Consider the following 24449-nt stretch of genomic DNA (forward strand, 5'->3'; position numbering starts at 1 on the left):
CCAAATAACAAACTGATGAGCCCTAAGACACTTCCGAAGATGACAGCCTCCCAGAGCAGAGACGCCCCCAGCATATCTCATGGCTGACAGACAGGCTACAGTAGCATACTTACCTTTATTTTCTGAAACCAGAATAAGCATCCACGTGCATTCCACACATTTCTGGAAAAAGCTTCCGAAGACTGTGTATTCCTGATTTCTCTTCACTTTAAGAACTCACTCATGGGCTAGAGGTATGTCTCAGTGGTAGAATGCTTGCTTAGAATGTGCAAGATCCTGGGCTCAATACCCAGTGATATAAGCAGAACATTTAATAACTAAAAACATATCCAGATATCTAAACAGCTGAGAATTTGACACAGGAATCCCATAATAAACACACTCAATTTACTAATGATTTTTTTTAAAAGTCAAATCCATTTTGCATACTTGGCACAAATTTGACTAGCAGTCACACAGATTGATCGGGACCTGTAATCCTAAAAACGTTGGCAATCTTGTAGGAATATACACTGCTACGAAAGCTCGAGAAAGCCATCTGACTCTGTCCTTAAGGAGGTTTGTGTGGTCTTTCTGTACAGTCAGCAATTCCACTTAAGGTGTGGATCCACTCTTGTGTAACTGCACCAGAAGGCAAATGAAAGAATGCTCACAGCAAGGCTCAATGGCCAGCAACTGGAGAAAAAAAATTTATAAATTCATCTAGTAATTTTTAACAATGAAATTTCCCGTTGCAATGGATGTTAAAAGGAATAAGCAAACAACAACAACAAAAACAACCCACTATATCTGGTTTAGTTCTGTTTATTATTCGTTATGGATACATACATGGAGACAAAACACTATAAGGGTAGAAAGGCTTCGATTCACACAAATTCGGGTGAGGTTCCCTTTATTCAATAGGGAGAAAGAGAAGGTCAGGGAGGGGCCCAGGGGATGCCTAGGGGAAAAGGCAATAGGCAGGCAGCAGGCATACAGGGGTTGTTATTATTACTCTTTATACTTCAGTAGATATGTGTGTACATATGCATGTAGTCCACTGCATGTATAAAATCTAAACAGTCAGGATGGTTTTAATAAGGAACAACCATTAACATCCCTGATGACGAGCTGTAGCCTCAAGTACTGACAACTTACCTGGCCTGCCACTGATTGCTGCTGTGTACGCTGCTTTCTTTTGCTCCCCTCATCCTCCTGCTCAGATGGGACCCATCACCTTGTTAGGGCTTAATACATGCTGGCAGAAAAGACAGCCATGCTAATCTCACCTGTGTGTCTAGAACTGGGAAGCCCTCCCACTGGAATCTGGGTCACAGGCAGGCAGAGCTATTTGCTGACTTGGTTTCATGAGCTGACACATTTCTGCCGTTTTAGAGCTTGTTGCCTTCGACCCCTCCTCCACCCTCCATCTGTCCTGGTGTATAAGTTCTGCAATTGTTTCTTGGTGAGTTCAGCCTCAGCCCTGCTTTCCTTCAGAAACGTTTTCTTTTGCTTCCAAATGCGGCTCAAAGGAAGCCCAAGTGAGAGGATCATGGCCACCTATAGTATTTTCGGCATAATATCAGATAAACCACTAGAGTAGATTGAGTGTGCCTGGGAGACCACAGAATACCTAGACCAGTGGCTAAGACCCACCTCAGCCCTGAGCTGCCTGGGGTGGGGTGGGGGTCTGTTTGCCTCCCAGTGTGCCCAGGATTCCTTCTGAAGGGAGTGTCTGTATGAGCTCTGTGCTTTAACAGTCCAACCCTTTCGTGGATGGCAGCAGAAACAGCTTCCTAGAGAAACAGGCCCCAGCCAACACCAGAATAAAAGCTGGAAAGGGAGTGAGAATAGGAAGAAACAACTCCAGTTTCAGAATGCCATGGTTTCTGGAATTTATTCTCCTTTAATGAAGACTATAAAATCTGAGATTTCACCAAAGCCTTGAGAGACAGATACAAACAAAACAATTACACAGAGTGAAGTAGACCCAGACATTTAGGGACAAACCTATATCAAAGTATTTCTAGAAAAAAAAAACAAGTCCCACAATAAAATCAAACAAACCAAATGAAACCTAAAAAGTCTTTGGTACCTTTCAGTAACAAAAGAAAAAAATCTTTATATGGTTAAATTCACACAATATAAAAGCAAAATGTTGGGTTAACTTTACAAAATAGAAAACAAACCCAAATGTATTAGCATCTCCAGGCAAAATGTCTTCTTTTTCTCCTCTTCGATTTTAGTAAACCCCCAGGATTTGGCAAAGTATTTCCTGAACTAAATCTTCTTCTGGTCTGCAGACACTTGGCAGTGTGGCATTCCATGCTCACCTATGGTTTAAATGGCACCATTTGGTGTCAGCAGCACATTTCCTTGGTCCCACAAGGAAGTCCACACTCTGCCTTAAAGCTGGCCTTACAGCCTTGCCTGTACTTCTTTACTTCTCTCCTAGGCTTTGAAGATGGTGGTGACCAAATCTAGAGGCAGCTAAAGGGAATAAGAACACTAGTTCAGCCAAGTATGCAATCCTAGCACCTGGGAGGCAGAGGTCTACAAAGCAAGACTCTGTCCCAAGCAAGAAGCAATAGAAAGAGGGAAAGGAAGACGGGAAGAGGAAAGTCAGTCCATCACTCAGTAAAGACCCAGTGTGCTCTACACACACCATTGCCTGGGAACTACAGTCATCTCCGTACCCTGGATTTTTAGCCACGGGAAGAAGGAACAACCACTAACCTCATGTTTTGGTTGCTGACTCTCCAGTGTTTGTTCAAAAAGAATCATGGCAAGAAAACGGTATGCAACTGTGATAGCAATTCTAAGCACACTGTCTGCTCAGTGTTTTAACAAGGTCACAGCAGGTATGGTACGGCCAATCAGAAAGGTATACTGACACATCTGGGTAGCTTTCTGTCTCCCAAGTATGGTCATGCTCCTATAATCCAAAACATGGTAAGACTTCACTTTTCTAAACTGGTTCTTGGCACTCATTGGCAAGAATAGACTCAGTCAAGGTAAGCTGGGCTGATTTCATGAGATAACTTTAAAATCGCTCTATTTTAAATGGACATGTGTCTTGTCAGAAGATTCACAAACTCAAGTACAACATCCAGTTAGAAGAGAAAGGAAACAAAACAAAACAAAACACAAAAGTCCCTGGGATTTATCAAATGGAGTTTGACCTGGATATTGTTTAATACCAACTAGCCAGTAATATCCATGACTTGACAAGCTTTCTCTGGAGAGAAAATTTTATGTCAGGCATTTGGTCCATTCATGAAGAAAGCCGTCCTGTCTTCCGGCTGTAATAGGTCTGCAACTCTCAGGGGGGAATCTCAACTTTAGCATTCAAAAAAACGCCTCAGAACATGTATCAGAGCTCACGGTGCAGGGGGCAGAGAGAGCCGCTAGCCTGCTCTTTCAATTTCTCAAACATTTCCTTTTCACAGTCAGAGTGAAAGGTCCCACATCACGCTGCTAGGGGTAGGTGGTGATTTCAGTCACCCCTGAGTTTATCCTATTCAAGGCTGGCCCTATGTTTGGGTATTAACTCTAAAATATGCCAGGATGTAGAAAGATAATCTCTGCCCTGATGAACTAGAGCTGTTCGGTGTGTACCAATGTCCACCCAAAGGGAGCAGGGATTTTGTTCCTCAAGATCGATGGACGACTCCCTAGACAGCCCCCTTTCTCTCTAAGCTCTCTGAAATCTCACTTGTTCTCATACATGAAGCAAGAACGTGTGTTTGTGTTATTCTGAAAAGTCTGAGACTGCGAACTGGTCTGAATATGAACAGAGAATAAATGGTAAGCAGTGCTGGTGTCTGTTTCCCGTGGCGCTGGAGCCGAGCGCAGCAGCTTGCGTGTGCTATGCAAGTCTTCTTCCACTAAGCCCAGCCCCAGCAGTACTGGCGCCTTCCAATGCACTTCATCAACAGCTCACAAAATATATCTAACTGAGTATTTCCTTTCTCCAAAAATATAATCCCTTCACAAAATAGAACAAGCAGCTGTTACTCAGGGAAGCTGCATTTAAAAATATATGTGCACACATGCGTGTGTGTGTGTGTGTGTGTGTGTGTGTGTGTGTGTATAAGTAAACTACAAGAGCTGAAAATGCCTTTGAATACGGACAGAGCAAACTTTCTTATTAATTTACTTCTTAAAATACATCTCTCAAGTAGTCTTATGCATACAGTGAGATGTCCCCCTTGCGAGGGATAAGGAAGGAGATGTTTCCCGAAGGCAATTCTTTTCTGTCCTGTAACTTGGCTGTAGTAGGGCAATGTTGCAGCGGCGGTTCTGGAAGCACCTGCAGGAGCCTGCAGAATTGATGGGGTGAGGGTTTCCATTACAGAAAGGAGTTGAGAGCATCTAACTTCTTCAGCAGGTTATTATGAAGTACCAGAGTGGTGACATATATAATTCTGCAATAAGAACCCTCAATGTCCTTTGTCAACCAGCATTGTTTTTTTTTTTTTTTCCTTTCTGATTCAAAGACGTTACCATCTTGGCAAACTGACTTCAAGGATGCAATGCAGGCAGCTTAGAGAGGAATGGCTTTATGCAGTACTGGTGTCTAGTAAGATTTGGGGCAGATCCAACATCTTCTCCCGGATGGTGCTGTCCCGTTGGCCTTCAGTCATTAAGGAAGCAGACGATAACAGGCGGCGGTATTTTCAGGTGAGGCAACCGTAAGCAAAAGAGAAAAGAAGAAACTCCACCACCAGAGCCCCATTAGCTTAGAGCAATCACGCAGTCCCCATCATCCCCACGTCCTCCAAAAACACCGTTTCCAGGTCAAGCAAGGTTGCCGATTGTGCGTGTGGCTTTGTCACAGTGATGCATCAGGTAAGCAGGTATGTGTTGAGTACCACGATGCTCCAAATGCAACTCCATCACCTTCACCCTTTATGTCTAAGGCTCAGCCTATTACACAGAAGAGGGAGAAAGGCACAGTTCTTAGGCTACAGTGACAAGAAAATCTGCCCTTGGCAGTTCTCTCTCTCTGTCTCTGTCTCTGTCTCTCTCTCTCTCTCTCATCAGGAACAGAGATGGGGAGGCCATGAGTCACCCTCTATGGCTGACAGGAGCTAGTCCTGACTTTTAAGCCAGAACTTCGATTTCAATCACACACATCCAACCTCATTTTTCGCAGCCACCAAGTCTCCTTCCTCTGAACACTGCTGTGCTGCTAGCTCACAGCGGGCGGCTGTGAGCTTTCTGGAGCACAAAGAGGTGCTGGTTAGGATGATGCTGGGTGAATGGCATCATCAGAATGGCAACGTCATTCATAAAGCATCACTGTCCCAACTGTCCAGGCAGCACTCTCGTCTGTTCCCATGACCCAGTTAAACAAGGGTCCCCATGAAGTCACTGCAATTTGATCCAGGCTATGGCCAAAGAGTATGCAGTACAATTAGTTGTTATGTATTCTGAAAATCACCCTATTGCTAGGGACCTGGGTGCAGAAATTTCCATAACAGGATCTGCTTGGAGTCTATTAGAATAATGAACTTTGTGGCCAGTCACTGCTGACTCCTGCTGCTTCCACCTCTCCTAGCTCTGATGGAAGTGGAAACCCTAACATTGCAGCTAGAAATCCGCTTACCTTTTCCTTTAAGAAGTCCCTGTGCAAGACAAACAGCGTGTCCTGAGCCAGGGTGGCCATTAGGCCACCACTCAGTGATCACTGCCCTTCCCTGCTCTGTCCACTTTGGAGAGGAGTCCAGTCAGAGCCACCCTGCCTGTGGGCCATCAGCACACTCTCCTACCTACTGTGGGGGCAACTACAGATGCTACGTGGGCTTCTGTGCCTCCCAGCTTTGTCTTCTATGTGTGCCAGCTGCAGTGTGGGAGAGAGGGCAGGGTCACTTCCGCTGTATCACAGCTATGACCGCTTTGTCCAAGCCGTCAAATGCAGACTTTATATGAATGCTAACAGTAAGCAACTAGAAAGGGAGACTGCTTACTAGTGTTTACAATTCCACCCCTCGCAGAAGAAGATGAAGGACATGTATCGCTGTGCCTAAGGCTCTGAGGGCTCAAGTGCCCAAGTGGCACGGATACTATGCCAGGGTTGTGTACTCTGCCTCAAGGGGTCCTACCTAGGAATTCCATTTCCAGGCCCTTTATGCCCTTTGAGGGATAAGCTTCAGTGTGTCTAAGACCAAATACCACTGCTCAGGCACCATGTGAGAATGGAGCCTGCACAGACCCCCAACTTCCCTTACAAATGCTAAGGAGAAGACACTGTGGGGTTCCATTACTGTCTGGCCAGGACCTCGCTATAGAACAGAGGATGACCTTAAACTTCTGATCCCTGCCCTTTACAGCTCTGCATGCTGGGAATCAAACCCTGGGTGTCATACATGCTAAGCAAGCATGTAATGACAGAACTACAGCAATAGGCTAATTGTCTAAAGAAAACAGAACAAAACAACAAACCAACAAAACACAACAGCTTGCTAAATCTCTAAGGAACTGTACCTTTGGAGAACATGAGAACAAAGACGGCATGCACATTGCATTTTCTAGGAGGCTTTGACGCAGACAATGGTGCCTACAGGGTTCCTGCTGCCATCAGGTAATCCTTGCCTCAGCCACTGCCCACCTCCAGCTCTTTGGAAATAAATCTGGATTATTTAACATCTTTAGGTGAAATATTTCATACACGTAACCCATTTTCCTAAGAAATATTCAAATGTCTAACTTGTACAAAAATAGCTTTAGGAACCTGTAAATACTTTCTGCGTGGGCGTGCCTCTGTGAAGCCTGTGCACAGGAACCACCCACAACCCATCTGCAGGCTGCTGATGCTAAAGCAAAGCCCGTTTTCCCAGGCGCTCTGCTCCCCAGGTGCTGCCGGAGGAGTTCTATTATTGATGGCCTCTCCCTTCCTCCCACGGGTGCTCCTGAGATTGTACCTGTCCCAGGCAGCCTCAGAGGACCTGTTACTTACAAAGTTCCCAGAATGCACTGCAAGTTCAGCTGTGTTAAAAATACACGCTTTAAAATTCCCCTCAACCTGAGCTATAGAGCCAAGCCTCGATTACTATGTATAGAAAGAAAAATGGAAAAGTGTCAGTGTGGTCAGTTCTGGGTGGTGATTTCAATATTCTATTTTATATGTATTTATACCTTTCCAATTTTAAAAAATAAGCCTAAATTACTTTTCTAATCCCCAAACCAGTGTTTTTAAATGAAGTAACCAAACTATTAACTTATTTGGTAAGTATTATTGTTTTAAAAAGTAAATCTTGTGTTTTATGCAGTTGTGGGAATATCCATTATTTCTAAGTCTTAGCACAAGACAAACTCAGGTTCTTTGTGTTTTTCAAAAATCATATGACTCAATAAAGAGGCTTTAAAAATATTCGGATTGGTTTAGGAACTGCACGCAGTATTCTCTTTTTGTTTCATTCTGGAGATGCCTTGTGGTGATCCGTCTCAGGGCCTGGCTGGGACCCCAGGATTCTCTTTCTCGTCTCTCTAGCTCATAGTACCTGTAATTCAGCCATGTATGTCTGCCCACACGGAGATGTTATGAACAGATATCTACGCAAACAGGTCTTATGCTGTGTTATTTAAGAAATAAAGACAGGAAGGCTCAGTGCTTGGGAGGCAGAGGCAGAAGGAGCTCCGTGAGTTCAAGGTTAGCTTGGTTACCATACTGAGCTGCAAGACAGTCAGAGGCAGAAAGACCCTGTCCCTCGTCTCAAAACAAACAAACAAACAAACAAACAGCGACATGGCCAGGAGAAAGGAAGGCTGAGTAGTTCAGTACAGATATAACATTGTTTCAATATTTCCAATCGGACCAAACAAAATTATAAGTGTGAAATCCAGACACACAGTAAAATGCAATGTGAATTTATGATTCAAACAGAAACTAGCTACCTATTTTGCTACCTTAAATTACTCTTCTAAGAACAGGAGTTTAACTTCAAAGTAAACTAATACTCTGATTTAAAGAAGTTAAAAATTAGGAGGAGGCATTTAGAGGAGTTAGAAAGTGTGTTTAACAATGCAGTCTATATTTACCAGGGACTCAGAGTTTAGGGGGAGTAGAGATGTGCCCTCTCACCTCTAAGGTCCATTCCAGTGAGATAAGCTCTGGACCAGAGTACAGAGGGTTCACTACCCTGACCACCAAAGCAGGAGTAGGAGGGTTGGCCTACCCTGAATACAGAAGGTTAACCTACCGTGGATGCTGGCCGCGGCTTCAGGCCTAAAAATGAAAAGACTGTGTTGCTCTCCTTTGATTCAAAAAAACTGTCATAGTCCTAGAAAAAGAAGATGAAATAAAACATATGAGCAACAAACAACAATCATCTTTATAGTTGATGCTTTCAAAATTCCTACATAGAAGTAAGACAAGGAAGACCCACATGCACCTTGTGGGTTCAACATACTAGAGTTGAAAGGGCACACCCTTTAGTGAGAACACAGATATAACAAGATTTTTTTTTTAATTCAAAACGAGGACAGCATTAAAATTTGGCAGCAGAAATAAAAGAGAAATCACATTCCCCTTTCTTCAAGTGTCAAATTAGAACTTATCTGCATGGACTCACTTTGACCTTATAGATTACACTCTAGACGCTACTGTGGACATGGCCTCCCAATGCCATGCTTTGATGTGGGATTCCCCTCTGTATGCTGTGAATACCACTGGTGAATAAAGAAACTGCTTTGGATCTACAGCAGGGCCAAACTTATGTAGGTGGGGGGAGACTAAACTGAGAGAAAGGAGGCAGAGTCAAAGGGAAGCCATGGATCCACCGCCAGAGACAGAGATACACTGAAACTTTGCTGGTAGGCCACAACCTAGTGGTGATACACAGATTAATGGAGATGGGTTAAATTAAGATGTAAGAGTTAGCCAGTAAGAAGCTAGAGCTAATGGGCCAAGCTGTGATTTAAATAATATAGTTTCTGTGTGATTATTTCGGGGCTGAGCAGCTGGGAACCAACAAGCGGCCTCTTTATAAAAATGCTTGATACTTTGCTACCCAAGAGTTAAAAACAAAGCAAAAAACAGACAAACAAAAAACACTGGTAAACTGTAGAAAAGTCACAGGGGTCTGCAGGTGTCAAGTCAGTGAGAATGTGAAGGCTTCTATTCTGCTTTTGAAGTTTCCTGGGGACAGGCTCAGAGGAAAAAAGCACAGTGCTATCAAGGCCCAAGAGTGACAGCTAGGAGGCGGGAAAGCTGGCTCCTGCTGGCGCTGCGCCCTTGAACTTCAGTGGCTCTTTGTACTGGACACAGTGTCAGCCCAGGAGGAAATGGGCATGGGCGCACGCATCCTGGTCGCTGAGCACAATGAACTCCTGGCCGAGCAGAGCCAATGATATTACATATTATAAATACATCTGAAATCTAAATGAGCCCACAACTAAGAAGTTTAGCTCTCACTGAGCCCTGTTTGATTAAAATTGTGTGAACTATCATATTTGGTTCTATCAGCAAGGTGAGTCCACGGCCTTCAAAGTAACCCAGATTCTAACCAGCAGGCATCCTGGCCTCGGGTTTATGTAGCTACTCCTCTGTCACTTATGAACCAAACCAAGGAGGAGCATGTCTGAAAGGAGAGGCTCAGCATGTTAAGTACAAGTCTCACGGATAGAGTTTGCCCCGTAAATGGCTGGGAACAAGGACATTAAGGGCAAGGACAGCATGGGAAAGCAGGGAATTGGCAGGGTGCCTTGCACCATGTGTGCTAGGTTTTGTATAATTTTACCTTAAATAGAAAGGAAACAGCATAAGGGTTTTGAAACAGGGAATAAAATGATCTCACTTCTGTGATAACACTCATAGGTATGAAGGGGAGCATTAAGAGAACTAGAGAGAAAGCTAGGGGGTACTGATGATTCAGGCCAGCAATGGTCCCAGCCAGGACCAGGGTAGAGGCAGTAGACAGGGACAGAGGCAGAAGCACATCCCCAAAACACAAACTGATAGTCGGTTTTGGATTGGACATGTAGATGAGGGAGAACTGAGAACTCATGTGACTCTTGGCTTTAACTTGATGATGGGAATTTTGGCGGAAAAGTAGATTGTGGGGGAACTGGGGTTTAGCTGAACATGTTGTTTAAGACTCATAAGACACCTGACTGAAGCAGATCTTTTGTTTGTTTGTTTTTGAGACAGGGTTTCTCTGTATAGCACCTCTGGATTTCGTGGAACTTGTTGTAAACCAGGCTGGCAAGCTGCCCTCAAACTCACAGAGATTCGCCTGCCTCTGCCTCCTTAGTGCTCGATTACAGATGTGCCCATCACCACCCACTTGAACAGATCTTGATGAGGAATCAACAGTTGCTAGTGTTACTAGGACATTGCGTATTTTATTAAAAAGTTGCTCATCTAGAACATAGGAGACAAACAACATTATACACAGGACTAAGCCGGAGGTATAACACAGGAAAAGTACCCAGAAGTAGAACAAGACCACATTCTTTGCTGCAAAGCTTTTTATTAGAAGGTAAACACTGCTTCTCTGATCCAGGCTCAACACCCTATCTAGTGTGCTTTCCTTCCCATAACCCACTGACGACCGTCTGCAGGCACAGGTGAGGGATACGTTACAGCTGGATTTCACCCATCCTCCTGTCAGTCGCCCACTATAGGAAATTCAATGGATCTGACCCTTTCTCCACCATGTTCTGCCTCTGCCTTATCTACTGTCTTTTCTGAGGGCATCTCTAACGGAATTCACGTCTAGCTCTGATCTCGGCGACATTCTAGATCCATGCAGCAAGCTGATCAGCTCAAGCAAACCCCAGTTCCAGGTCTTCACTCTGCACTATGCATCTCTAAGAAAGTGGTCCCACTCTAATGAGCATCCCATGTCTTACATGAGCACTGCACACCCTAACAATGAGCACTGCACGTCCGTCTTACAGACATGAGCACCACACATCTTACACCTATGAGCACCACATATCTTACATACATGAGCACCGCACATCTTACACCTATGAGCACCGCATATCTTACACATGAACACCACACATCTTACACACATGAGCACCACACATCTTACACACATGAGCACCGCATGCCTTACACACATGAGCACCACACATCTTACACACATGAACACCACACATCTTACACACATGAGCACCACACGCCTTACACACATGAACACTGCACATCTTACACACATGAGCACCGCATGCCTTACACACATGAACACCACACATCTTACACACATGAACACCACACATCTTACACACATGAACACCACATATCTTACACCCATGAGCACCACACATCTTACACACATGAGCACCGCATATCTTACACATGAACACCGCACATCTTACACACATGAACACCACACATCTTACACACATGAACACCACATATCTTACACCCATGAGCACCACACATCTTACACACATGAGCACCGCACATCTTACACATGAACACCGCACATCTTACACACATGAGCACCGCACATCTTACACACATGAGCACCGCACATCTTACACACATGAGCACCGCACATCTTACACACATGAGCACCGCACATCTTACACACATGAGCACCACACATCTTACACACATGAGCACCGCACATCTTACACACATGAGCACCACAAGCCTTACACACATGAACACTGCACATCTTACACACATGAGCACTGCACACCTTTCTTACACAGTGAACAGTACACGTATACAAATCAGCACTGCACATCTTGTGTGAGGCATCACGGGTCTTTTCTTCCCACCATCATCCCTTAAGCCTCCCCAGTTTTCTGTATTTGTCTTCAGCAGACCAACCCAAGCTGGACTTTTACCATGGGACCTCATTATCAGCCCTTGCCTAATCCCACCTATTTGTAACCAATGTCATATTCTGCCAAGGAGGAAACACTGATTTTTGAACAATGCACATTTGACTTTTTACACCTTTTCTTGCAGACTTTGAGTGTTCATGAAATACAGTTTAGGATCCTCAATCCGGTCTTGAAGGCCCTGCCCACCCCTTCAGTTGGGGGGAGACAAAGGGCCCTTTAATCGAGCCTGCACTGACCAGTATTCACAGATTCATTTCTAGAAGATGGCAAAGGGACATGCTCAGTCGTGGCCAGTGGTGGGCACAATGCATGTCAGGGTCACAAACTTGACTGGCCGTGACACCCCCCCAGCTGTCTCCCCTGCGTCACGTGCTGCTTAAGTCACTGGAACTACAGACTCGGAGGAGCTGCCAGAGCAGACTGACGCTGTGCCCGGGGCCAGGCCCACCTGGGCACTGCTACGGTTATAGTGACTACTAGAAAACCTGGATCTTCCTTCTTTCCACTGTCAGAAGAATTTAGCAGTAATACTAAAATATTCCATAAAACAGTAAAGGACTTACAATGAGATTTGATGTTTATACATCAGGAATTACCCCAAAAATGATCATAATTCCCCAAATCACAAATTTAAATAAAATAAACTTTCATACACTTTTAAAGTAACACCTAAAAATATAGACAGGCAGAAAAAAAAAACAAGCAACAATATCAATAACCCACTTATCCACATTGAAATGAAGCCAGTCTTACAAGTTTTGGTCAATAACAAAGGTATTTGCAAATGTCAGATATTTAAAAATCTCATTTTATAAATTTCTAATTTATAAAAAGAACATTCTCCTAAACTATATTTCTTCACAAAAATGATAAGTATTTTTTTATTCAATCAATGTTCAGGTCAATGCCATGTAGCTAAGGCTAGGGGCCTTCTGGCCTGAAAAGTGCCAACCTATGTAGTGATATTTCACTTGTATTTTAATAAATAAAGCCTGCCTAAAGATCAGAATGCAAAACAGCCACACTAGTCATTCATACAGGTCAGGCAGCGGTGGCACACACCTTTAATCCCAGCAGCCACAGTAGTTACACTAGTTAGCCACAGAAACCAAGTGGTGGTGCACACCTTTAATCCCAGCGGGACGAGACAGGAACGTGCTCTCTTCAGTCTGAAGATTTCATAGAGGTACGAGCTCTCTAGTGGCTTGGCTGCTTTGCTTTTCTGATCTTCAGGCTGAACCCCAATATCTATCCCTAGCTTTTTATTATTTGTATTACAGACTCAGACGCACTAAGAGATTAGGAATCTTCATTAAGATAACCCCAAGAGAAAGCGACAAATATCAAAGTTAGTAATGAGCTATAAAAGCAGAATAATTTATAGCCATTGAAAGCTCTATAGTATTATTCTGTGTGTGATATGTGTGGATGTGGAGGAGGCGTGGTCATGCCATGACACTTGGAGAGAGAGAGGGGACAGCTTTGTGAAGTCGACTTCCAGGGATCACACTCTAGGGGTCAGCCCTGCACAGTCATCAGGCTTTCTAGACTACCCAGCCAGACAGCGAGACAGCCAGACAGCGAGACAGCCAGACAGCGAGACAGCCCAGAAAGTAATTCTTAAACTCAGTATCTGGCTTCTACCAGACACATCAGATTACCAATGAAACCTATGTCAAGTGAGCGGATCAATTGTGTTTGTTAATAATTGACTGGCGTGTCATGTGTTAGCATTCAAAGGCTTTTTACAGTCCTGATGAATCCTAAAGAAAGCAAAAATAAATGGTTTTGGTCCTATTTGGACAAAATGAACTGCTGTAAATTTAGTTTAGAACCTTTTAATATTTCTTTCAGAGTTAAGCTATGTGATATGAAATCATTTAAGAGTAACACAATCACAGAATTTTAAAAATTAAAATGTATTTCTTATTTATGATCTTAGGCCATAATGTGTTCCAATAAGAGTAAAATAATTAATGCTTTCTTATCAAATGTGTTTCATTTAACAAACTTTTAAATGTATTTGTGTGTGGGTGTGGGTGTGTGTCAGAATTCCTCCCAAAGGGGAGGAGTATTACGGTTTATAAATTCACGCAAGGCTTCTAACACAGACCGGCTGAATTCCCTACAGCTGAAGGCACTCTTTGAAGCAGCCATCTGTAAATACACGTGTGCGGGCTGCACTGTACACTGCAGAGAACTCCGCTCCATGACTCCAGGCTATAAAGATCAATTCACACTGACTCTGCAGAGGACACAAACACAGAAATCATATTCAAGGTTAAAGTGCTGGGTTTCAACAGCTGGTATGTTTTCATTATGGTTAAGACAGAGGATGACAAAGAAAAGTCATCACTTCTCATGGCAATAGCCACGGAAGAAAGTCTGGGCTTCACAGATCAAGCATAATGGGGGGGGGGGAGCTCTTCTAAATGCCATTAATGGAATAGAAGAATAAAGCTAAAGAGCCGTGGAGGAATTTTAAGAAATGCGGGGGTGGGGGGGGGTTGCCATCACCTATACTTCTGTTTGTATTGCGTTCAAATGAACACAACATTGAGACATTTATAGGCCCGTGATAAAATCTGTAGCAGGTAGAGTTAACAATGCCCTCATTCTCCACAAAGCCCAGAATGGACATTGCCCGCCAGAGCTGATTGACTATTAAGGTCTAAACAGCCGGTGGAGACAAAGAGTTTTAAGTTCTCTGCCTTTTCAGTGTTCCTATGAGAGTGGTTAGGAAAGCCCACAGGGCCACTCTAAGAGGCTGTGTGGCCTCCCTGGCTCAGCTAATGGCAAGTAAGTGGCAGACCCATATTCTTTCCACATGCCAAGGGCACAGTCAAACGGAAGGTTGCTGGGAACACAATATACGGACAAGGAAATGGAGCCAGCGAGCAGTCTACATGGATCAAAGGAAAAGCTGGTTTATTCAAATGGAAGGAGTTTTTAAAAAAATCCAACTTTTGAAGGCTATTGGAGCTAGCCACCACCGCCTAAGATAGACAAAGAGCCCTGCTCCATTTTCTCTGGAGCCTGAGGGTAGCCTCCAGTTTTTGGACTAAGAGCTGTTAATGCTATATTCTATTTTGTGATACCTTGATACAGGGGGGAAAACATAGCTGGCAGACCCAAGCCTGGCAGGACAGAGAGGTAAGGGGCGGCTATGTAAAAACAACTCCACTCAGCAATTCTTTTTTTTTTAAAGATTTATTTATTTATTATGTATACAGTATTCTGTCTGCTTGAATGCCTACAGTCAGGAAGAGGGCACCAGATCTCATTACAGATGGTTGTGAGCCACCATGTGGTTGCTGGGAATTGAACTCAGGACCTCTGGAAGAGCAGCCAGTGCTCTTAACCTCTGAGCCATCTCCCCAATCCATCCACTCAGCAATTCTTAAGCCAGACACTAAAGGATCTCCAGTTCTGAAATCATGTTTAATATTTCTGGCCAAACTAGTTCAGGATACAGTGTGTCACCTCTTGTCATGTCTGGATGCCATCTGAAATGAAGCAGGGCAGGAATAACATGACAGCGTTATGCCTAGGAAGGCATAAACCAGCAATAAAATTCAATCAACACCTAGAATGTATAGCAACTACAACTGGACTGGTAGAGAAAACCCTGGGGGGAAGGGGAGCTAAATCCTAAAGAACAGTTGAGCACAGAGCCGCGGGGGGGGGGGGGGGGGGGGGATGGCAAGAGTGTGTTTGCAGAGGCGGAGGCAGAGGCAGTCTGTCCATCCTGGTGCTGGGAAAGCTGGGATTCTCTGAGAAACACCGGCTCCCACCTGTAGAGGCAGCTCCTACCAAGACTACAGAAGCTCAAAGGCCTGGTGGTCACTCTGGACACCTCAGGACACAGGGAGACAGAAAAGCTTATCCTGGAAAGAAGACACTGGCCTTCATTCCTTTGTAATTCTCTCTTTTGTTAGCAGTCCAGAGGGTCTAGCCCATACACAATTCCCTTTGCTCTCCTATCCAAGCAGGCCTGTGCGGGAGGGGGGGGATGTGGGGGTGGGGGTGTGTCACTGGGTCCCTAAAAGGAAAAGTCAAAGACCAACAGCCAGAATCAGAGCTGGGAAGGTACAGGCCACAGAAGAAAACCTTCATTCCATGTACTTCAAATCAATATCCCTGGAAAGATTTAAGATGCTGTATCCATAAAACAAGAACAAAACATTATTTTTAGAGGAGAAATGAAAACAACAGCAAAGGGATTCCTAGAAATTAAATCTGATCGCTAAATAAAAAATATGGAAACAGAATGATGTAGAGCTGAAAAAATAATCCATTCAGCTAGTGACCTAGACTGTCACTTGCGTGCACAGTACAGCATCAAGATCAAGAGTAATTAGTAGTGAAAAAAAAATGTAAACCACTGAACAAATAAAACAAATCCTGCAGGTGGACAGGCGAAGAATGAAAAGTCTAAGAAATAGGAAAACTTTTCCAAAGGAGGGGAACTGATTTTCATATTGAAAAGTCCTTCCAATTGCTGAGCACAAGGTTCTCAGGCAGCAGGGTCCAAAACTTAGGATCAAACAAACAAACACCTCAAAGTCTTCCGGAGAGGTAGGCCAACCTAAGAATTGACGGCAGCACACACAAGTTCTTTCAACCAGAGCAAGAACACAGGAAATGAAGTCACCTGTCTTGGTAGGATATAACTTTAAATCTGTGGCCAATGAAATTATCCAGACATTATCCAGTAAGAATGAAAATTAATACAAACAATAACACGAAAAACTCAACAACACTGGAATACTTTTGTAGACAGAAGTGTAAAGGGATAAAAAGAAATAGTACATTCTTTGCATCTTCGCCAAAGAAGTGGGAGTGGGAAAGAGCGAGTGTTCAACTTTCTCATGAGAATCCCTTGATGCTGGCATTTGCACCATTCTCTTTAAACTGATGGGACTTAGTAAGGCAGGATTATATGTCCTTCTCTGTGGCTGGCCACACTGCTAAAGAGCTCTGCAAACAGTATTTACAGAATTACACGACTATAAGCAGAAATTACACGTTTATGCAGCAGTTACAGCTGCAGAAGAGCAGGTAACGAGCTGCAGCAGCGTCGAGTGTACACGTGTATTCATGTATCAAAACCGAGAAGCAATGAGAAACTGTAAAGAAGCCAGTTTCCCTTTATCTTTCAGAGAAAAAGTAAACACTGTCCAAGACGAGTAAATCAGAAAGCAAGGAGGTAAAGCTCCGTGCGAAGGTGGCATCTGGGCGCAGGCCTGGAGAGAGCACATGAAGGACGGTGGGGCAGGGCAGGAACTTCCACGTCCCATCCTCCAGAAACCAGCTTTGATCTCTCAATGCAGACATTAATGTGCCCTTCTTGTCCACACGGTTTTACTTTCTTCATTGCCTTTAGTTGCAAATGGCTCAGAAGAGTAATGTAAACAGAAAGGAAACCACCCATCTGGACATGACTTCCGACAACTGCAACAAGGGTGGCCTCAAACCCCCAGGCCGAAGGCTCTCAGCATTCACAGCGCGAATCTTCATCTTCCTGACGGTCACATCCCAGGGACGGACGCATCCCTGTACAGTTCTGAGGCAAACATCTCAGTGAGGTGAAAATGGGAGATTAAACATTTATAGACAGCAAAATAAAAACCGTGGTTAGGAGAGTGAAAGCTGCAAAGAATACCAACGCTGGCTGCTGAGCAGTGGGCGGCAAGAACCAAATCACACGCCCCTCCCCTACTGCTCCCCACTAAACCTGGAAGGGTGCCTGCCACATAATACCGTGTGCGGCCCAGCAGCTGACGAAGAAAACTCTCCTTGATTAGATAACTGGTCTTTCGCACAGATGGTGCTGACACACGACAGAATTTTAAATTAATATGAAATTTCCCAGGAAAATATGTGTGGGATAGATGAGCGTCTAATGGTGGCAATTTTAGCAGATTTCACTGTAAAGGTTTACAGGCAGGCTAGGTAAACGTGCTTGTCGTGCATTTGGCTTTGCACTTTATAAAACGGAAATGCAGCCCAGTCTTGCAGCAATACTGTTCTTGAGTATTGTACAGTTGCAGACATAGGTGAGCTCTGCTGCAGTCAGTGCAGGCTCACCTCCTTCTACAGGAGAGAAAAGGGAGGCGAGGGCTAGCACCACACCCACTGCTGGACAGTTACACTTTCTATTCCTCCAGAAAAACAGCCAAGCCAGGCTCAAGCAATCTCAGGACTATGTGGGAAGGAGGCCACAGCGGGTCCCAAGTCACTCCTGAACAAACTGGGAAATACCTTATAGTCTCTGATTGGTTAGTAACGCACCCAATACTTGGGCACACATTTGATATTATAAATATCATCTAAAAGAGTGTTTAAAAACTCAACAATTTTTAAACATTAATAACCTTTAAACTGGTTGGGCGGTGGTGGCGCACGCCTTTAATCCCACCACTGGGGAGGTAGAGGCAGGCAGATCTCTGTGAGTTCAGCCTGATCTAGCTAGTTCCAGGAGAGGCTCCAAAGCTACAGAGAAAACCTGCCTCAAACAAATAATAATAATAATAATAATAATAATAATAATAATAATAATAATAATTATAATAATAACCTTTAAACTGTCTAATGGGAAGGCCAGTTTGTCTTTCCTTTAAGAAGACCGCCAAATGCATCTCAGGTAGGCTAACCTGTGTTGTTAAGACCTGACATGAATAAACGATTTTATTCTTGAGTAATTAGCAGTATTTTGCACTCACTCCATAGCCCCACTGTCAACCAAGCCTGACTGAGCAGCCGCATCTGCAGCCAGACTTTCATGAACACGTCTTGACTATTTAGTGCTATGTGTTTTATTCCTTGATGGTTAGTCCACAAACTGATTACTGTGATTTAAATCCTATACAAATTTATAAGTGCTAGTTTTTTAAAAAGAGAAAACTAAAAATGAATTCAGAAAAGTCACATGACACAAAATCATCACAAAAAGGTCAGCTGCATTTGTGCACACTGGCATTTAGCTGCATTTGCACACGCTGGCAGTCAGCTGCATCTGCACACACTGGCAGTCACCTGCACCTGCACACACTGGCAGTCAGCTGCATCTGCACACGCTGGCAGTCAGCTGCATCTGCACACGCTGGCAGTCAGCTGCATTTGCACACGCTGGCAGTCAGCTGCACCTGCACACACTGGCAGTCATCTGCATTTGCACACACTGGTAGTCAGCTGCATTTGTACAAAGGAGTCAGCTGCATCTGTACACACTGGCAGTCAGCTGCATTTGCACACACTGGTAGCCAGCTGCATTTGTACGCAGGAGTCAGCTTCATTTCTACACAGCAAAAATGGAAGGCTGGAAAAGAAGGCTCGGAACAGCCTCAGAAGAATACAGTGTTTCTAACACACCTAGCATGAAAGATGAAGACTTGGACATATAACATGTGAGAAAAGCAACAGAATAACGTAAATCCTGTGTTCACAGACTGGAATACTTAATTTTGTTAAGGTGTGACTACTACCCATTACAAACTGCCAATGGAGTAAAATCCCTACCAAAATCCCGAGTAGTTTTTTTTTCCTTCCCTAGAAATGGGGGGGGGAGCCCCTAAAATCATAAGGAATGTAAAATAAAGCTCAAACAGCCAACACATTAGAAAAAGATACTTCCTGAACAAACTATCTGCAAAGCTATGGTACTCAAAATAGTACGATATTGGTAGAAACAAAAAGCAACCTTAAATATATGCTCTAATGATAGACACATGCCTGCCACTCAGTAGGGAAAGAGTAGGTGACCTTGTGCAAAAATACAATTAGACTGTTAGAAAATATTATTTTTAGGTGTGTGACTTTTGTTTATGTTGCATTTGATTAACTGTGAAGCTGTGTTACTGTGCCTGTCTAAAATACCTGATTGGTCTAATAAAGAGCTGAACGGCTAATAGTGAGGCAGGAGCAAGGATAGGAGGGGCTGGCAGGCAGAGAGGATAAATAGAACGAGAAAGGAGGAAGAAGAGGAGCAAGAGAACAAGGAGAGGAGGACATCAGGGGCCAGCCACCCAGCTATGCAGCAAGTCACAGAGAAGGAAGAAGTAAAGGTAGACAGAAATCTAATCTACAAAGACAGAAGCCCTCAGGCAAAAGGTGGTTGGGATAATTTAAGCTAAGAAAAGCTGGCAAAAAACAAGCCAAGCTAAGGCCAGGCATTCATAAGTAAGAATAAACCTTTGTGTGTGATTTACTTGGGAGCTGGGTGGCAGGCCGCTCAAAAAGCCAAAAGAATAAAACCTCACACAACATTAAACCCCAACCTTCCAGTACAAACAAATAATAGCATAGAACATTAAAGGCCTAAGTTAACCTATGACCCAAAACTTTATGGCCACTGTAAAAAAAAGCCCAGGGATACACACGTACAGGTGACAGATTAAAAAAAAACAGCCGATTGGTACATTAAACAGGAAAACTTTCATTCATTGAAGAGTACAATCAACAACGAGAAAAGGCAAAAAAAACAAAAACAAAAACAAAACAAAACAAAGAAACACCAGCAGATCAGGTACTCCTGAAGGATAATGATCCAGAATACACAAAGACCTCCACCAAGTCAGCAGCATAATCTGGTGATGACTGAAAGATAAAGGCACTGACTGAACAGACATCCCTCAAAAGAGAATCTGCAAACAGAGAACATGGACAACAAATTCTTCATCAGTTATGCAAATTAAATCCACAGTGAATATTCACAATTTAAACACACACACTAACAATGAGACACGTTGGTAAGAAGATAAAAAAAGCTGGAAATTCCTGGCACTGCTGGTGTAACAGGTGTGGAAAGGGGGTGTCTGGCTTTTCCCCAAAATAAACAAACAAACAAGCAAATCCATCCAAAGCTACCACATAATCTAGCAACCCCACTTCCAGTTATAAACCAAAGCAGCTGAACGCAGAATCTGAAAAGGATATTTTCACAGTAGCACTATCAAATTGGCACAGGAGGAGGCTGGGGGGCGGAGGAGGGAATGGCTTAGAGGTTGGAAGCACCGACTGTTCCTCCAGAGGACCGGGGTTCAAGTCTCCGCACCCACATAACAGCTAATAACTGCTTGTAACTCCAAGATCTGACACCCTCACACACACATGCATGCAGGCAAAATACCAATGCACATAAAGTAAAAATAAATAACATTTTTTAAATGGCACAGGAGTAGAAGCAACCCAAAGACTACTGATGGATGAACGAGTAAACAAGATGTGGGACAGACACACAATGCTGTGCAGCCTTTAGACAGAACATTACGACGCGGATGAACTCTGAGGGTCTGACACCAAGGGAAGGAAGCCAGTTACAAACACTGTATGACCCCACTGACAGAAGCTTTTTAACAGTCAGACTCACAGATACAGAAGAATGGCAGACAAAGAGGAGTTGCTGCCCAACGGGTTTAAAATTCCAATTCTGCCAGACACTGTATCCCAGCATCCAGCTCACAACAATGTGAGTAAATTCAATAGTGAACTGCACACATTAAGGTGGCCGAGTTCACACACACACACACACACACACACACACACACACAGTTTTTAACAAGAAATAAACATAATGGAGGGGAACGGTTTTCTTCTGTGGAGAGGCATGCTCATTTTTACTGTATTCCACACAAGTCAGTTCAAAAGAGGAAAAGGCTTAAAACCTCAAATGTGAGGTCTACACCTTCCAGAATTCAAAGCAGACATTAAAACATATCAGAAGAGGTCAAGAGCTTCAGGAGGGCCAAGTCCCATTACCAGACTTCTCCTTGCAGTGAGATGCAACTCAGTGAACCAGCAGGCTAGTTAACAGCTGCACCAGTTTGGGATCTTGGTTGCCAATACTTGACAAGGATGCTGGCTGTTGGGAGGAATGTATGGAGGTGTAACACAAGCTGAGAAAAAAAAAAAACAAAAAAACATCATAGCTGGAGAAACAGTTTTAAAGTAGGAGGAATTCTTGTTGCCTCAGAAGGCAAGAACATCTTCGGGCCATACCACAAGGTCAGTTATAAAAGCCCCAGCTAAGCCAGGTCCAAATCCCTCCTGGACAGGCACTACTGTAATGAGCCTTCAACAGTTCCCATGTTTCTCCATCATTCCCTTAATTTGAGGGAGGAAGTGAGTGTCTTGGGAGCTGTTCAAGCAATTGGGAATTCCCAGGAGACAGGCCATCCACATCCTAACAGAGAGGAGGCCCGTGCCCACGCTGGTTACCAAGGAGCTTAGCAGGTACTTACCCTAGGCTTTATCCAGCTTAAAACTAAGTAGGACATTTCCAGGCAATCTTGGGTATAGCAGACTCTGCAGACTGTTGAGATCCTGTCACTTCCCATACAACATTGTCCACAAGTTAGCCAACCAGATCAGACTCTCATAAACCACCACTGGGATTTAAGGTGCACAAAAGAAGGTAGAGGGATGAAGCCCACTGCCAGCTGCATCGCTGATGCTCTGTGAAGGTCATATTATTTGACCTTGATAAGAGAAGCCATCGTCTTTACTGGTCCTGACCCCTAGCAATCACATGACAGGATATCAGGCAGCAGCTGCTGCCACTTCTTCCTGGGACCTTGGCTGCTGAGGCAGAGGAGCAGCCATTGATCTGGCACAGTTCAATTAATATGAAAGCCAGCTCCCGCAGGGTCTACCCAAAGAAGTCCCATACACTCTGTGGAGCAAAGGCTTAGATGTCAGAAAGAGGTAAGAAGAAGGACAAAGTTAGCCTTATTTTACAGCATCAGAGTCTTTATCCACCCGGTACAAACCCCCGTTCTAAACCCTATGCAGACTGTTGTGCCACAGCAGTAGTAACTGTTATCTGCCTCTTTTCCCTCCAAAGGTCAACAAAACAAGGAGCTTAAAACCAGAAAGAGGCTCATTTCTGACATGACTCTAAGCTTCAATAGCAAAAGCCTACACACAGGCAGGCGACGAATGAGGAGATGGAGATGGCAGAGAGCAGTGATGGTCACAGTGCAACGGCAGCACCAGCAGAAGCCAAAACATTCAGGCCACACTCAGTGGATACTCTGGCGACAGTGAGGGGCCTGGGCAGTGGAGATGGAGGACTACATAAACAGCAGTTCGGTTCCCAAGGTGCCTCCTCCTCTAAGGAGTCAGACGGTATAATGAACAGTCATGTCTTCTAGAAGCAAAAGCTTTACAACTGTCAATCACAGACCCCCGAAATGCAAGGCCCTCAGCCCAATCCAAGTACCAAGACAGAGAGAGAGAGAGGAAAAGGAAAAGGAGGAGAAAAAGAAAGAAGAAAAAGAGGGAGATTGGAAAGGAGGAGAAAAGGGAAGTGAGAAGAAAAATAGGAAGGAGGGAGTGGGGAGCAGCAATGGAGAGGGGGAGAAGAGAGCAGTGTAGACAAGGACAAGAGCTGCTACAGAAGACAACCAATGTCAATGAATTACACTGTGTACACTCACTGAGTTATGGCCTTGCATTCATATCATAAATTTTTTTTTTTTGAGACAGGGTTTCTCTGTGGCTTTGGAGCCTGTCCTGGAACCATATCATAAAATTTAACATTTAAAGGGGGGAAAACAATAAGAAAAGGGGTGTATGTGAAAAAATATACCCTAAAAAGATTAAGATATAAATTAAAGAAATCTCCCCCAAGAAAACAAAAAGTCAAAGACAATAGAAGGAAAAGATAAAAAATATTACAAAACCAATCTTAAAAGCCCAGTGCCCAAGTGAATGGGCACTCAGGAAAACAAGAGCAAGGAGAAAGTTTTCAAGGAAATACTAGAAGAGTATATAAGGCACGCTTAACTATTTCTTGAGCACTCAGCAATGAACTCCAGAAAATACTTCACTCACTGGTGATTCACCAAGCAACTTGGAATGTACATGTGTGCACCAAACCTTCAAATTCGGCAACAGCAGCCACTGACAAACACCCACGGAACCCCAGTAATGACACTTGACACCTAAATTACGTCCCCAGAAATCAGATGATAATGATGCAACAGTCCTAGAATTCTATGCCTAGAAATGACTCCACAAAAAAACAAACAAACAAAACAAAGGCCTTTTTATAGCAGCAATGTCCCAGGGAAAGACAGCCACTGGCTATTGTGCTGGGCATTCTGACATACTATTTTACTAGGCTGGTGCAAAAATCCCTGCAGTTTTTGCATTGCTGCAATTTGTCGTTTGATACTGAAATACATTCTTAAATAAATATGGTTATGTTATACGTAACCTTAATGCCCATGTATCTCTTCCTCCTTTTTGTTAATGATTTATTACCAGACACCTATTTTATATGTATTATATAGACGAAAAGCAAATTCAGGCGATTTCTTGAGTTCACAACAAACACATTTGTCCAGAAACTGCTAACGAACAGGCAGTTGGGTGATGTTTCAATCAGTTGTGCAAAGGGGGCCAGAGCTCCAAGATGAGGAATACAGTGGTGATCACAGAGGTTGACAATGACCAGTTGAGAGCAACTGCTAAAGCCAATCCTCTTAGCGTTACACAGAGGTCAGTATGGACCATTTTGGCACTGAAGCAAACAGGAAAGGTGAAAAGCTTGCCAAGTGGGTGCCTTGCCAAGTGACCAAAACAAGAAAAAAAAAAAAAACGAACCATTTCGATCCATTGCCCTCTTAGTCTGTGGAATAAGAACGAAGCATTTC

General features: G+C 43.8%; 1 protein-coding gene across 1 annotated transcript in view; it reads right to left on the reverse strand.

Annotated features, from left to right (window-relative positions):
• Positions 1-793: 793 nt before the first annotated feature.
• Sh3bgrl2 (SH3 domain binding glutamate rich protein like 2) overlaps positions 794-24449 on the reverse strand; it is a 68797-nt gene continuing 45141 nt past the window's right edge. Inside the window, exons 6-7 of the mRNA XM_041679366.1 lie at positions 8184-8264; positions 794-4908 (exon numbers count right to left, since the gene is read on the reverse strand). Of these exons, the coding sequence (XP_041535300.1) occupies positions 4897-4908; positions 8184-8264 (93 nt within the window). The 3' untranslated portion in view covers positions 794-4896. The remainder of the gene's footprint in view (positions 4909-8183; positions 8265-24449) is intronic.

The sequence above is a fragment of the Microtus oregoni genome, unplaced genomic scaffold (assembly GCF_018167655.1).
Source record: "Microtus oregoni isolate MIOR12 unplaced genomic scaffold, Mior012 000032F_ref0000030, whole genome shotgun sequence".
Lineage (NCBI taxonomy): Eukaryota > Metazoa > Chordata > Mammalia > Rodentia > Cricetidae > Microtus > Microtus oregoni.